The sequence below is a fragment of the Podarcis cretensis genome (assembly GCF_951804945.1).
Source record: "Podarcis cretensis genome assembly, chromosome: 8".
Classification (NCBI taxonomy): Eukaryota; Metazoa; Chordata; class Lepidosauria; order Squamata; family Lacertidae; genus Podarcis; species Podarcis cretensis.
Window position 1 is genome coordinate 12,375,637 of NC_137177.1, and position 19,178 is coordinate 12,394,814.

The window sequence follows — 19,178 nt, forward strand, 5'->3', positions numbered from 1 at the left end:
GCAGTGCATTCTGGGCCCAGCTGTGCCCCTTTACCCTCCCCTTCTCCTTTGGGTAGGGTGGGCAGAGGTTACAGAGCTGTGGGCCTCTGGCTCTAAACCACTGGGCCTCTTGGGCTTACCGATCAGAAGGTTGGCGGTTCGAATCCCCACGATGGGGTGAGCTCCCGTTGCTCTGCCCCAGCTCCTGCCAACCTAGCAATTCGAAAGCACTCTGGTGCAAGTAGATAACTAGGTACCGCTGCGGCGGGAAGGTAAACCGCGTTTCCGTGTGCTCTGGTTTCCATCACGGTGTTCTGTTGCGCCAGAAGCAGTTTAGTCATGCCGGCCACATGACCTGGAAAGCTGTCTGTGGACAAACGCCAGCTCCCTCGGCCTGAAAGCGAGATGAGCACTGCAGCCCCATAGTCGCCTTTGACTGGACATAACTGTCCAGGGGTCCTTTACCTTTTACTTCTCTTGGAGGAATGAATGCCCAGGGCAAGAGAGCAGGGGGCTTCCAAAAGAGAATTTATTGAATTTCTATACCGCCCTTCATCTGAGGATCACAGGGACGGCTTACAGTATAAAAACACCAAAAAAGCCCACAATGTCATAACAAGCAAAACAATAATGTCCCCACTCCTCCCAGCTTAAAAGGCCATAGATTGCTTGATTAGCCCTAGGCCTGAGAGAAGAGGAGTGTTTTTGCCTGGCGCCTAAAGTTATGCAATGAAAGCACCAGGTGAGCCTTCCTGGGGAAAGCAGGGAGTCACCACAGAAAAGTCCTGTCGTCTCCCTCCAGACCTACTGTAGAGGGTGCACATGAAGAAAGGTCTGAGATGTTGGTCACAGGCCGGTTTATATGAGGAAAGGCGGGCCTTGAGGTATTGCTGTTCTGAGCCGCTTAAGGTTTTATTGATCAAAACCAACCCTTTGAATTGGGCCCAGAAACTAATTGGCAGCCAGTACTAGGCTGGTGTAATATGCCCAAGCCGTCTTGCCCTAGTGAGCAAGCAACCTGGCCGCTTCATTGTGAAATCGGTGCTATTGATGACCCTACAGTTCTTTCTCAGCAACCTTCCAATGTCATCATCATCTAAGCGCCAGCCCATACGTTTATTTATTTTTCTGTTCAAAATGGATTTCCCCTTGCCGTGGAAAATCCAATAAGTGAAAATAACCTGCTCTACATCTGCAGACGCTGCTAGTGAATGTGTGAGTGTGCAGGCGCTGACAGAGGAGGTCATGGTTGCTTTGCTCCTCCCTGGTGGCTCTTCCACTGCTCTCTGCAGGTTTGTGGTTTAGCTCTCATCCCCCACACACCACAACCGCAACCAAGGTTTGCCCTTGGGAGCTGAACCATGAGTTTGGACTACACACTTAAGGCAAGCCATGGCTTAGCTCAGTGCAGCAGCTAAACCCCAAGGAGGGGACCAAAGAGGCTGCAATCTCCTCTCTGGGAGCCTGCACACTCACATCCATGCCAAACCATTGGTTGGCTCCATGTGGAATGTGGACCAGAACTCAGTGCAATGCAGGCCTGAGCCTAAACCAAGTGTCTTTTAAAAGAAATGCAGAAAAACCCTGGTTCAGAGACCCTGTTCAGTAGTGTGGTGGGCGAACTCAGAAATTTCCTACACATTTTCTTCAGTGGGCTCTCAATTTACTTGCATGTTCAATTTCCTTGTAGTGTAATAAGTGTCATTTTGGTGTTTCTGTTTATATATACTGGATATATAGATCTCCTTGCTTTTTATGCATACTGTTTTCTATCGCTCATTTTCGTGGGTGATGCAAAAATCCAGGGAAACTGTTCCAGCCTTCCTTTGCAATCTAACGTTCTTTCTATGGCAAGGCAGCTCTTTTAGAAGGAGAAGACAAGGAAGAGGGATGCATGTATTGATATCAGCCACAATGCCAGCGAAAACCTTAATTCCAGGCTTCTAATGGCTCTGACGTCTGAAGGAAGCGTTTCCTCTCCACGGCGAGGGTTGCAAATTGTCGGGCCTTGCTTGAGAAGTGTGACTGTTCTGCGCACGGGCTGATTTGTGACCTCCTGTTTATTCTCTCTATTTCCACCCCAGTCGCTCCCACAGCCAGGATCCATCCGTCTCAGGGGGTGATGCGGGAAGGAGACACTTTAGTTCTGACCTGTGACGTCAAAGGCAACCCGCGGTGAGTACTTCCGCAGGATGGGGAAAGCCATAATTAGAGGAGAGGCTGGAGGTGGGGGTGAGCAGGGGAAGGCAGGTTCTGGAATAGAAACACAGGAAGTTGCCTTGGACTGAGTCAGACAGGTCCACCTGCCTCCAGACTGCCTGTCCTATCAGACAGTCCTATCTCCTGGGTTTCCAGCAGAGCCTGTCTTTCTCAGCCCTACCTGAAGGCCATTTTCAAAACCTGCTTGACCACAGGCAAAAGAAGTGGGCATAGATGCTTCTCTGAAGCCTCTTCTGCTCTTATTCAAAAAACTCCTGCCTGACTATTTCATGAGAATCTGCTTTGACACTCCAGAGTCCACTTCCATCAGGCCCAGCAACATGCTTGTAGTCCAGCAACATCTTGGGGGGCTGGCCGGGGGGGTGGGATGCATCAGGTTAGCCACCCCTCATCCTCAGGCCCTGCTACTGGGCAGTTGGAAGAAAAGAAGAAGAGGAGTTTGGATTTGATATCCCGCTTTATCACTACCTGAAGGAGTCTCAAAGCGGCTAACATTCTCCTTTCCCTTCCTCCACAACAAACACGAGGTGAGTGGGGCTGAGAGACTTCAGAGCAGTGTGACTGGCCCAAGGTCACCCAGCAGCTGCATGTGGAGGATCAGGGAATCGAACCCAGTTCACCAGATCACGAGTCCACTGCTCTTAACCACCACACCACACTGGAGAGGGGCCACATCCTCTGAGCAGTAGGCATATCGGAGGGCATTTGGGGCAGGCTTTCCTTCTTCTGCGACACAACGAAAGCAGCACCTGCTGAAAACCGCATCCCCCCCCCACTTCATAAGACCCCCATCCTTGCTCTGTGGCACCTCTTCCCTGTACACGCGGGGCAAATTGTCCTTGCCTTTCTATATCGCTCTGACGGATACAATTCCCGAGCGGAGTTATTACTCGAGCGCCCCTTGATCCAGCCGCTCAGCTCCGTGTCCCATCCATCACGGGCTCTGGCAGCGCTTGCCGCAAATAACCTTGATGGAAGGAAGGAAAGTGGTGTGTGTTTGTGTGTGCTCATGTGGGGGAGATGAGGCGCTTGTGACCCACAGGGGCCACCGGAGATGGGCGTTGGGAGGAGAGGGGTAAGGTTAACGCCGGCTGTCCTGACTTCCGCCCTCAGCCCCACGGACATCAAGTGGAGCCGAGCCAACGACTCGTTGCCAGAGCGGGCCTTGACGGAGGGAGAGGTGCTGACCATCCCCAGCCTCAGCATGCTGGATAACGGAACCTACCTGTGCCAAGTGGCCAACAAACATGGCCGCTCGTCGGACCAGTATGTGCTGGTGGTTTACGGTAAGCAACACGTGTTCTCTGCTGCTCCAGAGCTCCCCTCTCCTAAGCTCAGCCCAGAACCTCTGAGTTCACTGCTGTCCTGATGTTCACATGCAGCGGGTGAGGAGTTAAAAGTCTGTTTCAGGGTTCAGGGGAGGCGGGGGGTCACATGACAGAATGCTTTTAAAACCCCGCACATAGAAAGTTAGCCTGTCAGGGAGAAACATTTCCGCTTGCCAAATATTTTTTTTCCTTTGTTCGGGTGATGCGCTAAGTCATGTGAGAGTTATAGTTAGCTGTTTCTGATGTCCAGACCCCCCCAAACCACAACCTTTCTTTTTTCCAATTTTTTTTATTGATTTTCCAAATTTATAACAAACAAATAAGAAAACATTACAATATAAAACAGAAAACAAACAAACATTTATCCTCACTGTTAATATCCCAATTTTCCTATCATTGTTAAGTAACTTCCTTGAATCCCCCTAGCTGAGTTTCCATATAGGTCATTGTAGCAGTTTTCCAATACTACTTTCAAATAAAATTAACTTAATCGATTAACATCTGTGGAACCACACCCTTTCTTCCTGGTCCAGATTAAGGGTCTTAGGTGCTGTCCCCTAATGCCAGGGGTGGGGGACCCGTGGCCCTCCAAATGTCGGTGGAGTGCCAGTCCCATCACCATCCTGGCTGGGGCTGGTGGGCCGCCAGTTCCTTACCCTTGCTCATATGGCAGTGTCTCTGAAAGGAGGTGTTTGCTTTCCCCCTGCCAGGAGGGCAGCCAGAAATAGGGTAGGCTCAGGTCCTCTGCCCTGGCCCATACCAAGGTATGAAACTCGCGGGCACCACCTCCAGCCACCCACCCCGCCTCTCACACCTTAACCTTTCCCTGTCTTTGGCAGACCCCGGGGCCATTGTGGAGGCCCAGACTTCAGTGCCCTATGCCATTGTCGGGGGCATCCTGGCGCTCCTGGTCTTCCTCGTCATCTGTGTGCTTATAGTCATGGTGTGGTGCTCTATCCGGCAGAAAGGTCAGTGTTGGAACCCTGGTGCCAGCTGGGCAGATAAGAGACACGAGTGCTGATTTATAGAAGGAAAGCTGGGTTGCTCCATCTATCTCTCACCACTGATCTGAGAAACTGCCTTGCAGCACAGTCATTTCATGTGTGTGTCTCTCTCTGTGTGTATTCAAAAAGCATATTTCTAGCCTTTGGGGTTGGAGTGAGGAGCTTGAAATGATAAAAGCAGGGAGACCCCGCAGGGCTTGGGAGTGAGGCTTCCTGTCACCGTAGGAAGGACTTTGTGGCTCCTAAAACCAGCCTCTCTCACAGTCTTTCCCAATCCTCTTTGTACGTGGGGAGGAGAACGCTATGGCTGTGTACACAATTGCCAGCTTAAAACACAGCGAGGTGGGGTTTTTTCTCAATTCGGATCAAAGGTGGTTTGCGGGGAAATGGATCCAAGCTTAGTATTTCAAAAAAAAACACCAAAAACCTACAGGATGCAGAATGTACAGGATGTGTGTACACCACCTGCATTTTTCTTCTAGCCACTCACGGCCAGCTGAAGATTTCGGAGAGGAATTCTTGGGCAAGACACTTAAAGAGTTCCCATTCTCCTTGTTGCCTCTCGCTTGCCCTCTCCCTCTGACCCCAGTCTGCACCTCTGCCCCCAAAGGAAGAACGAGAAGCAGAGAAATCTGCTCCTTCGGTTCCCACAGCTGGTTGGAGAGGGCAGGCCAGCCGCTCTTGGCAGCAATCAGGAACGTGAGATTTCGGGGCTCAGTCAGTGAGTGAAGCTACCAAGCCCTGGTGCCAGCTTGCGGTGTAACCACCTGGTTGGTTTGGGGTGCATGTGTTTGGATGGGGGAATGTTCTGCTCTCCTTCGATTGACACTGCACGCCCCCTTGGCTGTGGGGACACTCGCTAGAGAGCAGAACCTGATATTCTCTGCCTTCCAGAATTCCTCTTCCTTGATCGTAGCTATTGCTGAAAGTTAAGTCCAGTGGGGACGTATTTGTGACTAAACACCCGTGAGGTCCCATTGCACATGCATAAGCTGGTGATGTGTCTTCAAAGCCATTCCAAACTGAGGGTGACAGAGTGTGGCTTTCATACAAACAGAAATAGTGCCAAAGCGAGGATCTGTTCTCTAGTTGTGGGGTGAGGACCAACACATGTAATTAGAGGTGTGATTCCTGCACTGCAGGGGGTTGGAATGGGGGACCCTTGGGGTCCTTTCTGAAGTGAAGGACATGAGGCAGGAGTTGATAATGCAGGTGAGCTGCGCACAGGTGAGCTGCAAGCAAGCTGCTGGCCAGCTCTGTGGAGGCTCCTTTTATTGACACAATATGCAAACCCAGGCAGATACATTTTGGGCTGTGACCTTTACACATATTCCAGTACCGAGATGGTGGGGTGGTACAAAGTTATTTTGGCCCCTGTTTCCACCGCGTCATTTTCCCCTTGCACAATTTATGATGAAGGAGACAAAGGTCTCAGAGACAAAGGTCACAGACAGGACACCGCAGACTACTGAGACCGCAAAAGGTTAGACAGGGGGGAAGATGTTCAGACAGCTGTGGCCTTATCTGTGAATGGGAGTGTGCTCCGCACCCAGCGATCATTCCTACACCTTTCCAAATCTATGATTCTATGAATGGAGTCACCTTAGCAAGATCTTGAGTCTCCTCCAGGGCCCTGTGCACCCCACTTACCATTGCTTGTGCCCAGACTTCTCCTCAACTCACACCCACCCCCGTCCTCTTTTTACAGGCTCCTATCTGACGCACGAGGCAAGCGGCCTAGACGAGCACGGAGAAGCCCGCGAGGCCTTTCTGAACGGCGGCGATGGCCACAAACGCAAGGAGGAATTCTTCATCTGAGCCTGGGAGAGGGGAGGGGGAAGGGGAGGGGTGCTGGGGGCTGAGCGCTGGGGGCAGAATGGCCGAGGAGGGGGAGCGCCGAAGGCAGGGGGGGAGAGACGTTTATAGAAAAGCTGCCACTCTTGCTGGGGGAGGGGAGGGAGGGGGAAAGAAGGGTTGGATTAAAAAGAGAAAAAAAACGCTTAAAAAAATATCCATTGTGTAAAAAAAAGGGGGGACACACACATGGCCACCACTTGTTCGGTTTTATTTTTGAAACCGAGGACTTTAGCCCCACCCCCAGCTATGAAGCTCCGCCTCCTGCCATTGTCTGACTCCTCCCCCCTCCATGCCCTCTGCACCAGAGCTATTTCCTGTTACTTTTGGGGAGGATGTATGCATGTGTGTGAGTGTGTGTGTGTGTGTGTGTGTGTGCGCGTGTGCATGGCCCCACTTCTATAAAAAAGAGCAGGAGGCTGGGATAGCCACAACCCTTTTCTCTTTGGGGACAGGCAGAGCCCTGTGGGAGGGCTTGGGTCTCTTTGTAAATAGCGTAGAAGCCACCCAGCGAGGGAGGGGGAGAGGACACCCAGAGATCCAGGGCTGCTGAGACTGCGAGGGTGGGTCACAGTGTCAAAGGGCCCTTCCCCTTGGAGGGACTGTGGCCCGTTAGCTCTGGGTTTGCTGGTTTGCTTTTCTTTCCAATATTAGCACTGAGTTTCAAAATATCTGGGGAGGGAGATGGGGCTAACATATTTTGCTCTGGAGCGCCAGGATCTTCCCAGCAACCCTGGAGGAGACTCTCAAGTTCAGGGAAGGCGGCCGGGGGGGAGAGAGCCATTCTGTGAGTTGGGACCCCCTCGGGTGTGTTTTGCCCCCAGCCGCTGAGGAGGGGAGCTGCCGGGTTTGGCGTGCAGCATGACAGGAGTGTGAGGCTGGGAGTCGCCGGGTCACCTTCAGTTCTCTTCAGGGTGCCTGGCACCATATCTCTCTCAGCTGCACCTTTCCCCCCACTGCTAAGCCCAGGGCCGCTCAAGCCGTGTGGGGCCTTATGAAGCAAGTTGGACTCTTTTTTTTTTCTTCCTTCAAAGCCATGATAGTTTGGGGAGGGAGAGGGAGGGTGGGAAGAGGAAAGGGGGTGTCTCTGTCTGTCTCTGTCGTCCTTGTTATGTGATGTGCCCAGCTGGGGACAGGCGATGGGACTACGGAGCCCCATCGGCGCATTGACCCCCCACAGCCCACACTTTGTCCTTGACAGCCAAGCGTTGCCCCCTGGCCCACAGCCCAGCTTCTGCAGAGAGTGGAGGACATGGGGAAAGAATTTGCATCCGTCTGAATTTGCCAACATATGCAGATTTGACTGTGGCCAGTTTCAGCTCCTTCTCCTCCTCCTCCTGGCCTTTGGGCCTGGTGGCCACGATGGTACGCCATCCCATCCCCAGACCCCGAGAAAGAAACCGCTGTGTCGCTCGCAACACCCCCTTGCCCCTTCCTCCCTCCCTCTCCGCTCGGCCTCCCTCCCCGGAAGCAGCTGGGATCGGCGAAGAAGAGCAGGACGAGAGGCTCAGCAATAGGCACCCCTCCCTCAGCACCTGTCTGGATGTTGCTTTCATGGGTTCAGCCTCCCCCAAACACAGCTGCGGTAAAGAGTCATTTTTTAAGCGAACCCCTGTTACAAATGGCTGCTCTGCCCCAGAGGTGGCTGCAATGCACTGCTGCAGGATGCAGTGCTGGTGACTGCCAATGGGAGGAATCCCCTCTGGAAATGGCTGCTCCAGAAGCAGTTGCTGCCTCACCCCATGGTCCAGCCCCATGATTGAGCGTTGAACCACAAAAGGGGGGTGCTGAACCCCATCTCTTCCCCGCTCCCTTCTCCCCCGCCCCGCACTCCACTCCTGGTCTTCTTGGTTCCTTCCATCCTTGCCGACGTCCCTCATTTTGTGCCAGTAGATGCCCACTCCTCGCTTTCCCTCGAATTTCCATCCCACCCCCCTTTCCCTCTGTCTTTTGTCTGGGGAACAAAACAGAAGAAAAGAAACCGACGTGTGATTCTGTGTCCGTCTCTGGCTCGCGGTTTTTATTTTATATTGTTTGTGTCTCGGAAGGGGAGATTAAAAAAAAAATGAAAAGAATGGAAAATATAATAATTAATATATAACTGGGGGTCGGGAGTATGCAGGGGGGCTTGTTCCTCTGCAGCCCAGGACTGTTTCCCCCACGCCCGAAAGTTAATATATATGTAAATATCTATGTCTGCCTTTTAACCACCTTTGATACTTCAATAAATCCCCCTGATTAATTCTTTTAACACCAGTGGTTGTGGTATCCTTGTTCATGAGTGCGTGCTGTGGAAGCGGTTCTGGCTCTGCAAATGCAAAGAACATGAGAACTGTCCTGGATCAGGCCAGGGGCTCATAGAGTCCAGCAACCTGTTTTCCCAGAGACTAGCCAGACTCCCATGACAGGCCTAAAAGCAAGACCTGAGCCGCGCAGCCCCCTCCCCTCCTGTGGTTTTCAGCAACTGGTATTCAGAAGTGGAGGTAATGATGTGAGCTCTGTTCGCCTGCCCAACTCCCCAATCCTTCAAGAGTTGAAGCAGACAAACTGGGAATTCTTCTCCACTGCATCCATCTCTAGCCAGGTGCCCAGGAAAAGTGGAGAGGAACAGGGTGGGGTGGGGGCTATTATTTCCCAGTCTTGGAGCTGCCCAGCCTCAAAGTCCTCTGGAGCCAACCCCATGCAGGAGATCCAACTTGTTTTCCTGTGTCGGGGGTGCTACTGACAGAGCTTAAAGCAGTAACAAGCAAATTCTGTGCTTTTGCCGTCACAATCTTTCTGCTGCAAAAGCGGGGGGGGGGGGGGCAAGAACAGACATATGAAGCCGACAGGGACAGCAAAGCCCCGTGGGGGTTCACTGCCGCCGCTCAGCCAAACGCCAAAGCCACTCTCATCCACGGAAGCGCGGAGGCTCCCATTTCACAGATAAGAAATGGAGGCTGGGAGAGTGTGCTTTGCCCCCAACCAAGGCTGCACAAGCATCTGTGCCAAAAATTGGATTCGAATCTGTGTTTTGCCGGATCCCATTCTGTCCTCTAGATCGGCCTCCTCACGTTCCCTCTCCGAGGGCCTTGGGGAAATGCCTCCCCAACCCCTCTGATATATTTTCACAGTAATGTTGGGGCTTGAGAGATGCACCCATAGCCCCAGGCCACCCAGTGAACTTGGGTGCTGAGTAGCTCCCCATCCAAAGCCATTGTGCTCATCCGGCTCTTCCTGCAATCCATAATGCTCCGTGGCTGTTCTGCCCCACTGCTGTCCCGGTCCTGGATTCTTGCTCCTCTTGTCCACGTTCTTGCCGCTGCTTGCACTGCTCTCACATCTTTATGCAGCATCTATACGCACACACACCTGCTCTGCCCTGGTCTTCTGCTGTGCCTGTTTCCAGTCCCTGAACAAATGCGCTAAGCCCCCATTTCGGCTGAGGACGGAGAGCCTTGCACATTAGTTCCTGCTTTCCCTTCCATTTCTCTCCTTCACACTCATTTTTATTACTCCGCCGGGTCCCTCTACGCGTCCCCCATCTGTCATTCTGTACAAAACTCTCTTCTCGTGGAAAACATTCCGACTGGGAGCTACCGGAAAAAATATTTTAAAACAATTGCAGGAGTGGGGGGAATTTAATGTTCAACAAAATGGCATAAATTCTGGGTTTGCGGCACTTTCTGCTCGCGCTTGCCCAAGAAGCTGGAGTGGCAATCTAGGTAAAAGCAACGGGCCCAGCACTCCATGCAGTCCTCCTGCCTTGGACTCCATTATTCCTGACCTACAGCTGTGGTTTCCCTGGTCAGGATCAGGCCAAGAAACCCATCTGGCTGAGTCTTTTGGATCATGCCCATGACCTCATCTATTGGTGTGGTCTCCGTTTGAGATCCCTTTTGCACCCTCTTGGCTGATATTCTCCGGCTCTTGTGGTGACACCCCCATGATTTTGAGTGACAAAGACCAAGACGAGATGAAAACAATTTGAACAGATGCACATTGCATTCCAAGGCATGAGGGGGCCGGAGAACAAATAATATACAGTGGTACCTCGGGTTCAGTACTTAATTCGTTCCAAAGGTCCATTCTTAACCTGAAACTGTTCTTAACCTGAAGCACCACTTTAGCTAATGGGGCCTCCTGCTGCTGCCGCACCGCCGGAGCACGATTTCTGTTCTCATCCTGAAGCAAAGTTCTTAACCCGAGGTACTATTTCTGGGTTAGCGGAGTCTGTAACCTGAAGCATATGTAACCCAAGGTACCACTGTATATCCAAATCACCAGCTCCAGGTTACATAAGAAAAGCCTGCTGGATCAGGCCAATGGCCCATCTAATCCAGCATCCTGCTCTCACAGTGGCCAGCCATACCATTTTGAGACCCTGCTGTGTCCTGATGTAGCAGCATTTTGGGGCAAGGTACCCAGCATGATTTCCTCCAGGTGTTCCTGAACTACAGCCCTCAACATCCTTGGCCAGGGTAGCTGGGGCCGATTGGAGATAGGGTTGTCTGGAGAGCACCATGTTCGCTATCCCTGGTCTGGGGCATTGTGGGAAATTTAAATGGCAGCACTCCTTCCGGGGGGTGACAGGGGGAGGGCGCACCATGTTAACAATCCAAAGTGACTTGCAGTGGAGCATTGTGAGAAATCGAAAGGGAGACACCCAGCAGTCCAGTGCTCATTGGGACTAACATTAGTTTACTGGGATCCCAGTGGCTGCCTGAGGATGCCCCATGCTGACATTCAAGGCCGGCCCACCCATGAGGCAAAGGGAGGTGACTGCCTCGGGTGGCAGGAGCTACAGAGGAAGCAGATCAGCCTCCAAGGAATGCACCACCCTGTGGTGGCATCAAAGGCCGTGGCAAGGCTGTATCTGCCTCTACAGCAGTCTTGGTGAACAGGAGGCCCTGCTGGTCTCTTTCCACCCTTATTCCGCACTTCTCCTTCCCTGGCTGGGGAGGGGCGCACCATTTTGTAGCTTGCCTCGGGTGTCAAAATGCCATGAGCCGGCCCTGCTGCTGCCAAGGCTGTCACTTCCTCCTCCACACATAGGCTAAGGATGAAGGCAGGTAATATGGTAAGGAGCACAGCAGTTTAGAAGTGGAGGAAGCGTCTGGGCCCAGAAAAGAGAAGCCTTGGGCTGCCGCGAGAGTGTGTGTGTGTGTGTGTGTGTGTGTGTGTGTGTGTGTGATGCTCAGACCGCTTTCATCGCTCTTAAGAGTTTCTGTTTGCCTGCCTCGGTGTGCCCTTTCGCCTGCCTTTTCCCCGTTCCGGGTCACAGCGGTGAACTCTCTTAAGCTGGAGGCAGGCAAAGCTGTCTAGGAATCACATCGCTCCTAATGAGTCTCGCTGTGCTCATTAGCGGGCGAGTGTCTTCCCATCATCACAGTCCTGGGCTTCGCTGGGCAACTAATACGAACAGATGCCCAGCTCCACCACCGCAGAACGGCGAGTCCAAGGCTGAGCAGCCGAGAAATGAGGGCTCTTGAAAAGTGGAGGAGGAGGGAGAAGAATTTGCCTTCTAGAAAAAGAAAAAAGAAAGGGCCCACCCGCCTCTTTTCAGGCCCCGGCCCTGCCTGGGATTGCAGTGTTCATCTCCCTGGCCTGAATTTACCTGCAGCGCTTTCTATCTTGCTGGATCACAGCCATATTTCCACTTAACCTAACTCTGCCCCTCTCCAGAGATTGTTCTCCACAACAATGGACCCTTTTCCTATCTGCCTCGTGCTTCCAGGTCATCTTTGTGGCTTTGTCCATTCTGGACCACTTTGATAGGTGTTTCTAGACAGTAGCTGTTTGAAGGCCCTTGCCGTCGTTCTCACATCCAGGCCCTCAGAGCATTAAGAAGCACATACATACCCTCCAGCATTCGTCAGATGAAAATAAAGACATGTCTCACTCCCCCCAACTGACCCTCCTCAGCCCCCCAATTTTGGTGCCCCCTCCCCACCCCGCAGATCATTTCCTGTCAGATGAAGGGCAAGTGCCACCACACCTATGGGACACAGCACACATGCCCTCCACTGTCCTGAAAAAACAAAACACAAATCCAGATGTTACCTTATTTTATTCTGTGGTAGATTTACAAGAAGAAAAACACACGAATAAATTAATTTTGAAGAAGAAGAGTATATCTCGCTTTATCACTACCCGAAGGAGTCTCAAAGTGGCTAACAATCTCCTTTCCCTTCCTCCCCCACAACAAACACTCAGTGAGGTGAGTGGGGCTGAGAGACTTCAGAGAAGTGTGACTAGTCCACAGTCACCCAGTAGCTGCATGTGGAGGAGTAGGGAATCGAACCCTGCTCACCAGATTATGAGTCCACCGCTCTTAACCACTACACCACACTGGCTCTTTTGGGAAAGGGGCAAGATTAGATGCGGACGCACAAAACATTTTTTTTTTTTTAAATCAAGACTCCTTCTATCCTGCTCTGCCCCCCCCCTTTTCCAACCCAGCCCTGTCCTCTGCCTTCCCCTCAGAGCCAGCACATCAAGCAGCACAAAAAGGGGACGTGGTGACGCTGTGGGTTAAACCACAGAGCCTAGGGCTTGCCAATCAGAAGGTTGACGGGGTGAGCTCCCATTGCTCGGTCCCTGCTCCTGCCCACCTAGCAGTTTGAAAGCACGTCAAAGTGCAAGTAGATAAATAGGCACCACTCCGGCGGGAAGGTAAACAGCATTTCCGTGCACTGCTCTGGTTCGCCAGAAGCGGCTTAGTCATCATGGCCACATGACCCGGAAGCTGTATGCCAGCTCCCTCGGCCAGTAAAGTGAGATGAGCACCGCAACTCCAGAGTCGGCCACGATGGGACCTAATGGTCAGGGGTCCCTTTACCTTTAAAGGTAAAGGTAAAGGTACCCCTGCCCGTACGGGCCAGTCTTGACACACTCTGGGGTTGTGCGCCCATCTCACTCAAGAGGCCGGGGGCCAGCGCTGTCCGGAGACACTTCCGGGTCACGTGGCCAGCGTGACATCGCTGCTCTGGCGAGCCAGAGCCGCACACGGAAACGCCGTTTACCTTCCCGCTAGTAAGCGGTCCCTATTGATCTACTTGCACCCGGGGGTGCTTTCGAACTGCTAGGTTGGCAGGCGCTGGGACCGAGCAGCGGGAGCGCACCCCGCCGCAGGGATTCGAACCGCCGACCTTTCGATCGGCAAGCCCTAGGCGCTGAGGCTTTAACCCACAGCGCCACCTGCGTCCCCCCTTTACCTTTACCTTCTGCTGAAAGGCTGCCGGAGCAGCTTGAAGGCAATCAAAACAAGGCAGTCTCTACCTGTAGGATTACGGTCTGAAAAAACACCACCACAACACACAATGGGACAAGGAGGAAAGAAGCCAGGGCCCCAAAAGCAGGACCTGTGCACAACAGTTAAGAATCATAGAACTGTAGTGTTGGAAGAACCACGGGGGTCATCTAGTCCAACCCCCTGCAATCTTTGGCCCAACGTGGGGCTCGAACCCACAACCCTGAGATTAAGAGTCTCACACTCTGCCAACAGAACTTTATCCCTACTTGTGATTCTGTTCCACTGGTACTCAAAGACACTCTGCTCCTGCCAGTGGAGGTAGAACATGGATACCATCCCATTTTTAGCGCAAAGTTTAAGTAGCTCCTGTGTCTCAGTTTTGGTAAAAAAACACACACCTGCCTGCGCTCCTTTACCTGGCTTCTGCGGTACGGAATAAAAGGACCTACCTGTCCCTTGGCCGTTTTTATTAGCCTTCCACCTGCAATTGTTTGAGAAGGCCCCACAACCCTTGCGCAGCTCTTCTGCAGCCTCTTCCAAATCAGGCCGCTGGGCCCATCTGTCCCCGAATCCCAAATGTCACGGCGACCGGCAGAACAAAGATGGATGGCACCTGATCGTTGGGGCAGCAAACTCATCTCGGAATCAAATTGTTCCTAACGAGCCTCATTCTGCTCATTAGCAAGGTGAGTGTATTCCTGGCCTCTTGGTTGAGAGGGTTTCCTTGGGTGCCTAATCCAATCAGCCCCCAGCCACCGTCGGGGCAGGAGCAAAGCGACCGGTTAAGATGCCGAGCGGATATGAAGACAGGGACGTTTTACCACCTGAGGCAAAGGACAAGACACACACCCCCTCCCCATGTAGAGAACCTGACTAGACTGAAGAGTGGCTATGTTGACATACCCTCCAGTATCCCTCAGAGAAAAATAGGGACATTCTATTCTACAGCAGCATCACTAGGAATCATTTTGCACGTTAAGATTTTTATTAAAGTTTTTCATGCTATGAACAAACCCCCACCCCACCTATGAAGCCCAGTTAGCTCCAGCTCTCACCCTTGATCCCCATAACCTCCTTGACCCTCCACACCTCTCAAACTCCAGCCCCCTACGGGCCTGCCTGCACCCTACAAGCTACACCCTTCCTCACCCAGAGTCTCTTCCTGCTGCCACCTTCTCTTCAGGCCAGTCCTGGCTCACTTTCTCCTTGTTTTCATTTGACATGGCCGGCAGGATGGATGGCTGGAGGCCCGCTGGGCCAGAGAGTCACAGCCTTCTAGGGTGGGGACATGGATGGTGATGGTGGCGACCCCATTGCCTCGCTCCCACTTCCTCCTACGCCTCTTCCTGCTGCTGCTGCTAAAGGTAAAGGGTTAAGTCCAGTCAAAGGCGACTATGGGGTTGTGGTGCTCATCTCGCTTTCAGGCCGAGGGAGGCGGCGTTTGTCCACAGAGAGCTTTCCAGGTCATGTGGCCAGCACGACTAAACCGCATCTGGTGCAATGGGACACCATAATGGAAGCCAGAGCGCACGGAAATGCCGTTTACCTTACCGCTGTAGCAGTACCTATTTATCTACTTGCACCGGTGTGCTTTCGAATGGCTATGTTGGCAGGAGCTGGGACAGAGCAATGGGAGCTCAACCCGTCACACAGATTGGAACTGCCAACCTTCCAGTTGGCAAGCCCAAGAGGCTCAGTGGTTTAGACCACAGCACCACCCATGTCCCTACACAACCCTGAACCACTGCACCGTTGGGTATCGCAACATGCTCCTTTTTAGTGTTGTAGTCCAGGGAGAGTCCTGAGATTAGAACCAGGTGCTGCCCAGGGAGAATGCGTAGGAGGACATGATGGGATTATGCCACTTAGGGACAGAGGGCTCCCCGGCCTCTTTAGGGTACAGACAACAAGAGGCCATAGCTGTGAACCGAGAGAGCTGCAAGGAACGAGATTCTTGGAAAAGGAAAAGCGGGCGGTGAGTGGGACCTTTCTGCCGCTTCCTCTTCAGGAACGTGTCTCTCGAGCAAACCTAGAATTAGGATGGTAATTGGTTTTCTGTGTTTTCATTGATTTGCACGCAGAGCTCCATCAGAGCGTAGGCTGCCTGGCACAGAGATGCACAGACAAAAGGCAGGTCCCTGCCCCGAGGAATTGGCAGCCTAAATTTAGACAGTGGGGCAGGAGAGGCAAGGATAAGGAGAGGGCAAAGGCAGCCTTCCTTGCATTTCCACTTCTGCATCAGCTGGCGATGAGGGATGAGGCTTCATGGAAAAGTTGGGGCTGAACTTTGATAAAAGGAGAGTGACAGGGATGTCGATGGCACAGGGGGCTCAAGCCCCAGGTCTTCTGTGCCAGGCCTCCGATAAGCCCCTTCCTCTCCCCTTTTTGATGAAAAATAACTAAATCATAGAATCTTAGAATTGGAAGGTACCCAAGGGGCATCTAGCCCAACCCCCTGCAATGTCCCTGATTAAAGCAGTAGTGGGGAATGGTGAGCCTCTGTGCCAGATGTGGCCTGCCAGACCTCCCCATGTGTCCAATGGGACTGTTTCCTCCACGCCCCAAACACCTGCCCCACACTGGACATCCTGTGCAATGCCTGGTGTGGAGCATATAGACATGCAGCCAGAATCTGCCCTTCAGAAAACAGGATTGAACTTTGTATTCCATCAGGTGATACAGGGAAGTTCAATCCTTCTTGGTGGCTTGACTGGGATAGCTCAGCCAAGAGAGCACGAGACTCTTAATCTCAGGGTCGAGGGTTCAAGCCCCACGTTGGGCAAAAGATTCCTGCGTTGCAAGAGGGGTTGGACTAGAAGACCTTTAGGGTCCCTCCCATCTCTACAATTTTATGATTCTCAGGTGAACCAGAAAATAAAATAAAATCGCGATATTTATTTCCCTGGAGGCGGGGGGAAGAGAAGAGAGAGAGAAGAGCAACTGAGGGCTGTACCACCCCATAGAGAGGGCTGGGGTAGGTTGGGCCTTGCGGAAACAGGGTACAGTGTCTGAACAAAGTGCAAGATGATGAGAGAGACGGAGACCTCCAGGAGAGCTTCGTCAGTAGGAAGGAAGCGAAGCATGGGAGAGGAATCTGCTGTGGGTTATCTGGCATTATAAATTTGTAGCCTGCCCTGGGTATGAGTAGTTGAGTCTAATTTCTACCAGACCCTCTTTGGGTTCAGTATTTGGGAGGGAGAGTAGGGAGAAGGGGGGGCGGTCCTCTTGTGTTTCCAGCCCTGTGTAATTATTCTTCAGGATCACGTCTCTCTCTCTCTCTCGCGACGATGATGATGATGTAGCCACATCCTCTTAAAATGCACTGCAGTTTTGCAATCTAATCTTGAATACATCCAAGAGAAAATTGAGCCTTGCTGTCAATCACTCCTTTCCCCGCTGCTGGAAGCTGAGCGCACGCCACTCCACTCCACCCCCCACCCCATCCCTCTTTCCTGAAAGCTGAAATGGTGCCTTTTGGTGGAGAGGGAGAAGGGAAGGACTGGGCTAGGCTGAATTTCAAAAACAAGATGTTGACATGGCAGAGAGGAAAGCTTCACCCGTTGGACGACAACCTGTCCTACAGCTGTCCAAAGCACAGGAAGCCCTGCTGAAAAGTGGGAGGACATTTAGCAATGCTAACTGTGGGGCACAGCTCTCTCTCCTGCTTGCATCTGCAACCGAAGTTCCCTTTCTGCAACAAGCTTAGAAGGCTGCCTGGCAGTGCCGCCTCTGCCCCTTTTACAGAAACTCTGTTCTCTTTTCGCAGTCATGGGCACCAACTTTCATGGCGGCCATCAAATGGCAACAGCTCATAAGACTGTGCTGCATGCATTACATCCCACATTAACTTTTACCGCTCTCTCTCTGCAAACAGCTCCCTTCTGGGCACTGGGGGCAGGGAAGGAGGGCACCCACTGTGCTAATCTTATGCCCTCCCCTCTTCAAATCAACTTGTCATTTTTGAGGATGGAACTTGGGAGTTGTAGTCAGAAGGAAGTCCCAGTGCATTCCGTAGGGCTCGCTCCCCGAAAAGTGGGGTTAGGATTGCAGCTGTTGGCACAAAACCCTCTTGCGTCTCATGTCCTGGGATTCAGCGAGAAATGAAATTACTGCAAGAGATAGTTGGGCAGTGATGACTGACGGCAAATGACTGAGGCATCTTTTAAGCTACACTGAGCGTGTTGGCAATATTTGTCCCTTATAGTAAAGAAATTGTCTTTAACGGCAAAGCAGGGTCAGCTAAGGGCTATGAAGTATCTTGGGGAAGATACAGCAAGCTTGTTTTCTCGTTGCTCCAGAGGGATTGAACCATTCGATTTAAATTACAAGACAGGAGACTATGACGAAACGTTAGGAAGAACTTTCTGATGTTAAGAGCTGTTTGACAGTGGTATGGTATACTTCGGAAGGTGGTGAGCTCTCCTTCCCTGGAGGTTTTTAAACACAGGTTGGATAGCCATGTGCCAGGGATTCTTTAGTTGTGATCCATGCATTGCAGGGGGTTGGACCAGATGACCCTTGGAGTTCCCTCCAACACTGAAATTCTATAATACTTTGAACCGACATAAAAGCTGCATGGAGCCTTCGGCTCAAGGGCATTTGTGCTACAAGGTGTGATTGCAAGTTCCATTTGTCCCAAACTATTTTACAAGACCTCACACAAGTTGGAGAGAGAGGGTTATGGCAGGAGAAATAATATACTGAGCATCATCTTACATCCATGTAGACCAGTGTTTCCCAACATTGGTTCTCCAGCTGTATTCAGACTACAGTTCCCAACATCCCTGACCGCTGGACTTGCTAGCTAGGGATGATGGGAGTTGGGAGTCCAAAAACAGCTCGAGGCCCAAGGTTGGGAAACACTGATGTAGACAAAAACAGGAGCCTCCTCATTACACTGCTTAACTCTGCTTTCCTCAATCTAGTGCAGGCTTCCACAAACTCAGCCCTCCAGGTGTTTTTGGCCTACAACTCCCATCATCCTTAGCTAGCAGGACCAGTGGTCAGGGATGACAGGAACTGTACTCTCAAAATCATCTGGAGGGCTGAGTTTGAGAAAGCCTGATCTAGTGCCTTCCAGACATTTTGGACTACAAATCCCACCATGCTTAGCCAGACTACATGCAGTTCAAAGCAGATGAAGGGCACTAGATTGGGGAGAGCTCGCTGAATGCACTTCCGAGTTTCTATTAAGTGACCAGCCCTAACAATTGCATTTCTACTATACTTCTCAGTAGATTGCATTACAGTTGGGATCAACACTCTTGGGAAGAGGTTTGCAATGTACTGTTTGCTCTGCCATTAACACAGGACTAGGTGGGGTGTGTTGCTTCAAACTGGGTGGGGGACCATGTGTTGAGATTCCTGCATTGTAGGGGGTTGGACTAGATGACCCTCGGAGGGTCCCTTCCAACTCTGTGAACAGCATTTTTAGCCAACATAGCAACGGGGATTATACAAGGAGCTAGTTGAATTGGAGCATTAAAAATGCCAAGCCATTTCCTGCTCTGCCATCTTTGATAAGGCTCACTGAGGTGGTTTGTGTGTGTGCAGATGTAC

The 19,178-nt window shown here is 51.9% G+C and overlaps 1 protein-coding gene and 1 long non-coding RNA gene across 2 annotated transcripts in view; one reads left to right on the forward strand and one right to left on the reverse strand.

The window, feature by feature from the left end:
* CADM4 (cell adhesion molecule 4) overlaps positions 1-8,636 on the forward strand; it is a 137,783-nt gene extending 129,147 nt beyond the window's left edge. Inside the window, exons 6-9 of the mRNA XM_079985639.1 lie at positions 2,064-2,154; positions 3,313-3,485; positions 4,367-4,495; positions 6,240-8,636. Coding sequence (XP_079841765.1) covers positions 2,064-2,154; positions 3,313-3,485; positions 4,367-4,495; positions 6,240-6,349 — 503 coding nt within the window. The 3' untranslated portion in view covers positions 6,350-8,636. The remainder of the gene's footprint in view (positions 1-2,063; positions 2,155-3,312; positions 3,486-4,366; positions 4,496-6,239) is intronic.
* Positions 8,637-12,415: 3,779 nt separating this feature from the next.
* Positions 12,416-18,132, reverse strand: LOC307221415. The gene is made up of 2 exons (XR_013841386.1): positions 13,582-18,132; positions 12,416-13,205 (listed from the first exon to the last, which is right to left on the reverse strand). It is a non-coding gene; the product is annotated as an uncharacterized lncRNA (long non-coding RNA).
* Positions 18,133-19,178: the final 1,046 nt, after the last annotated feature.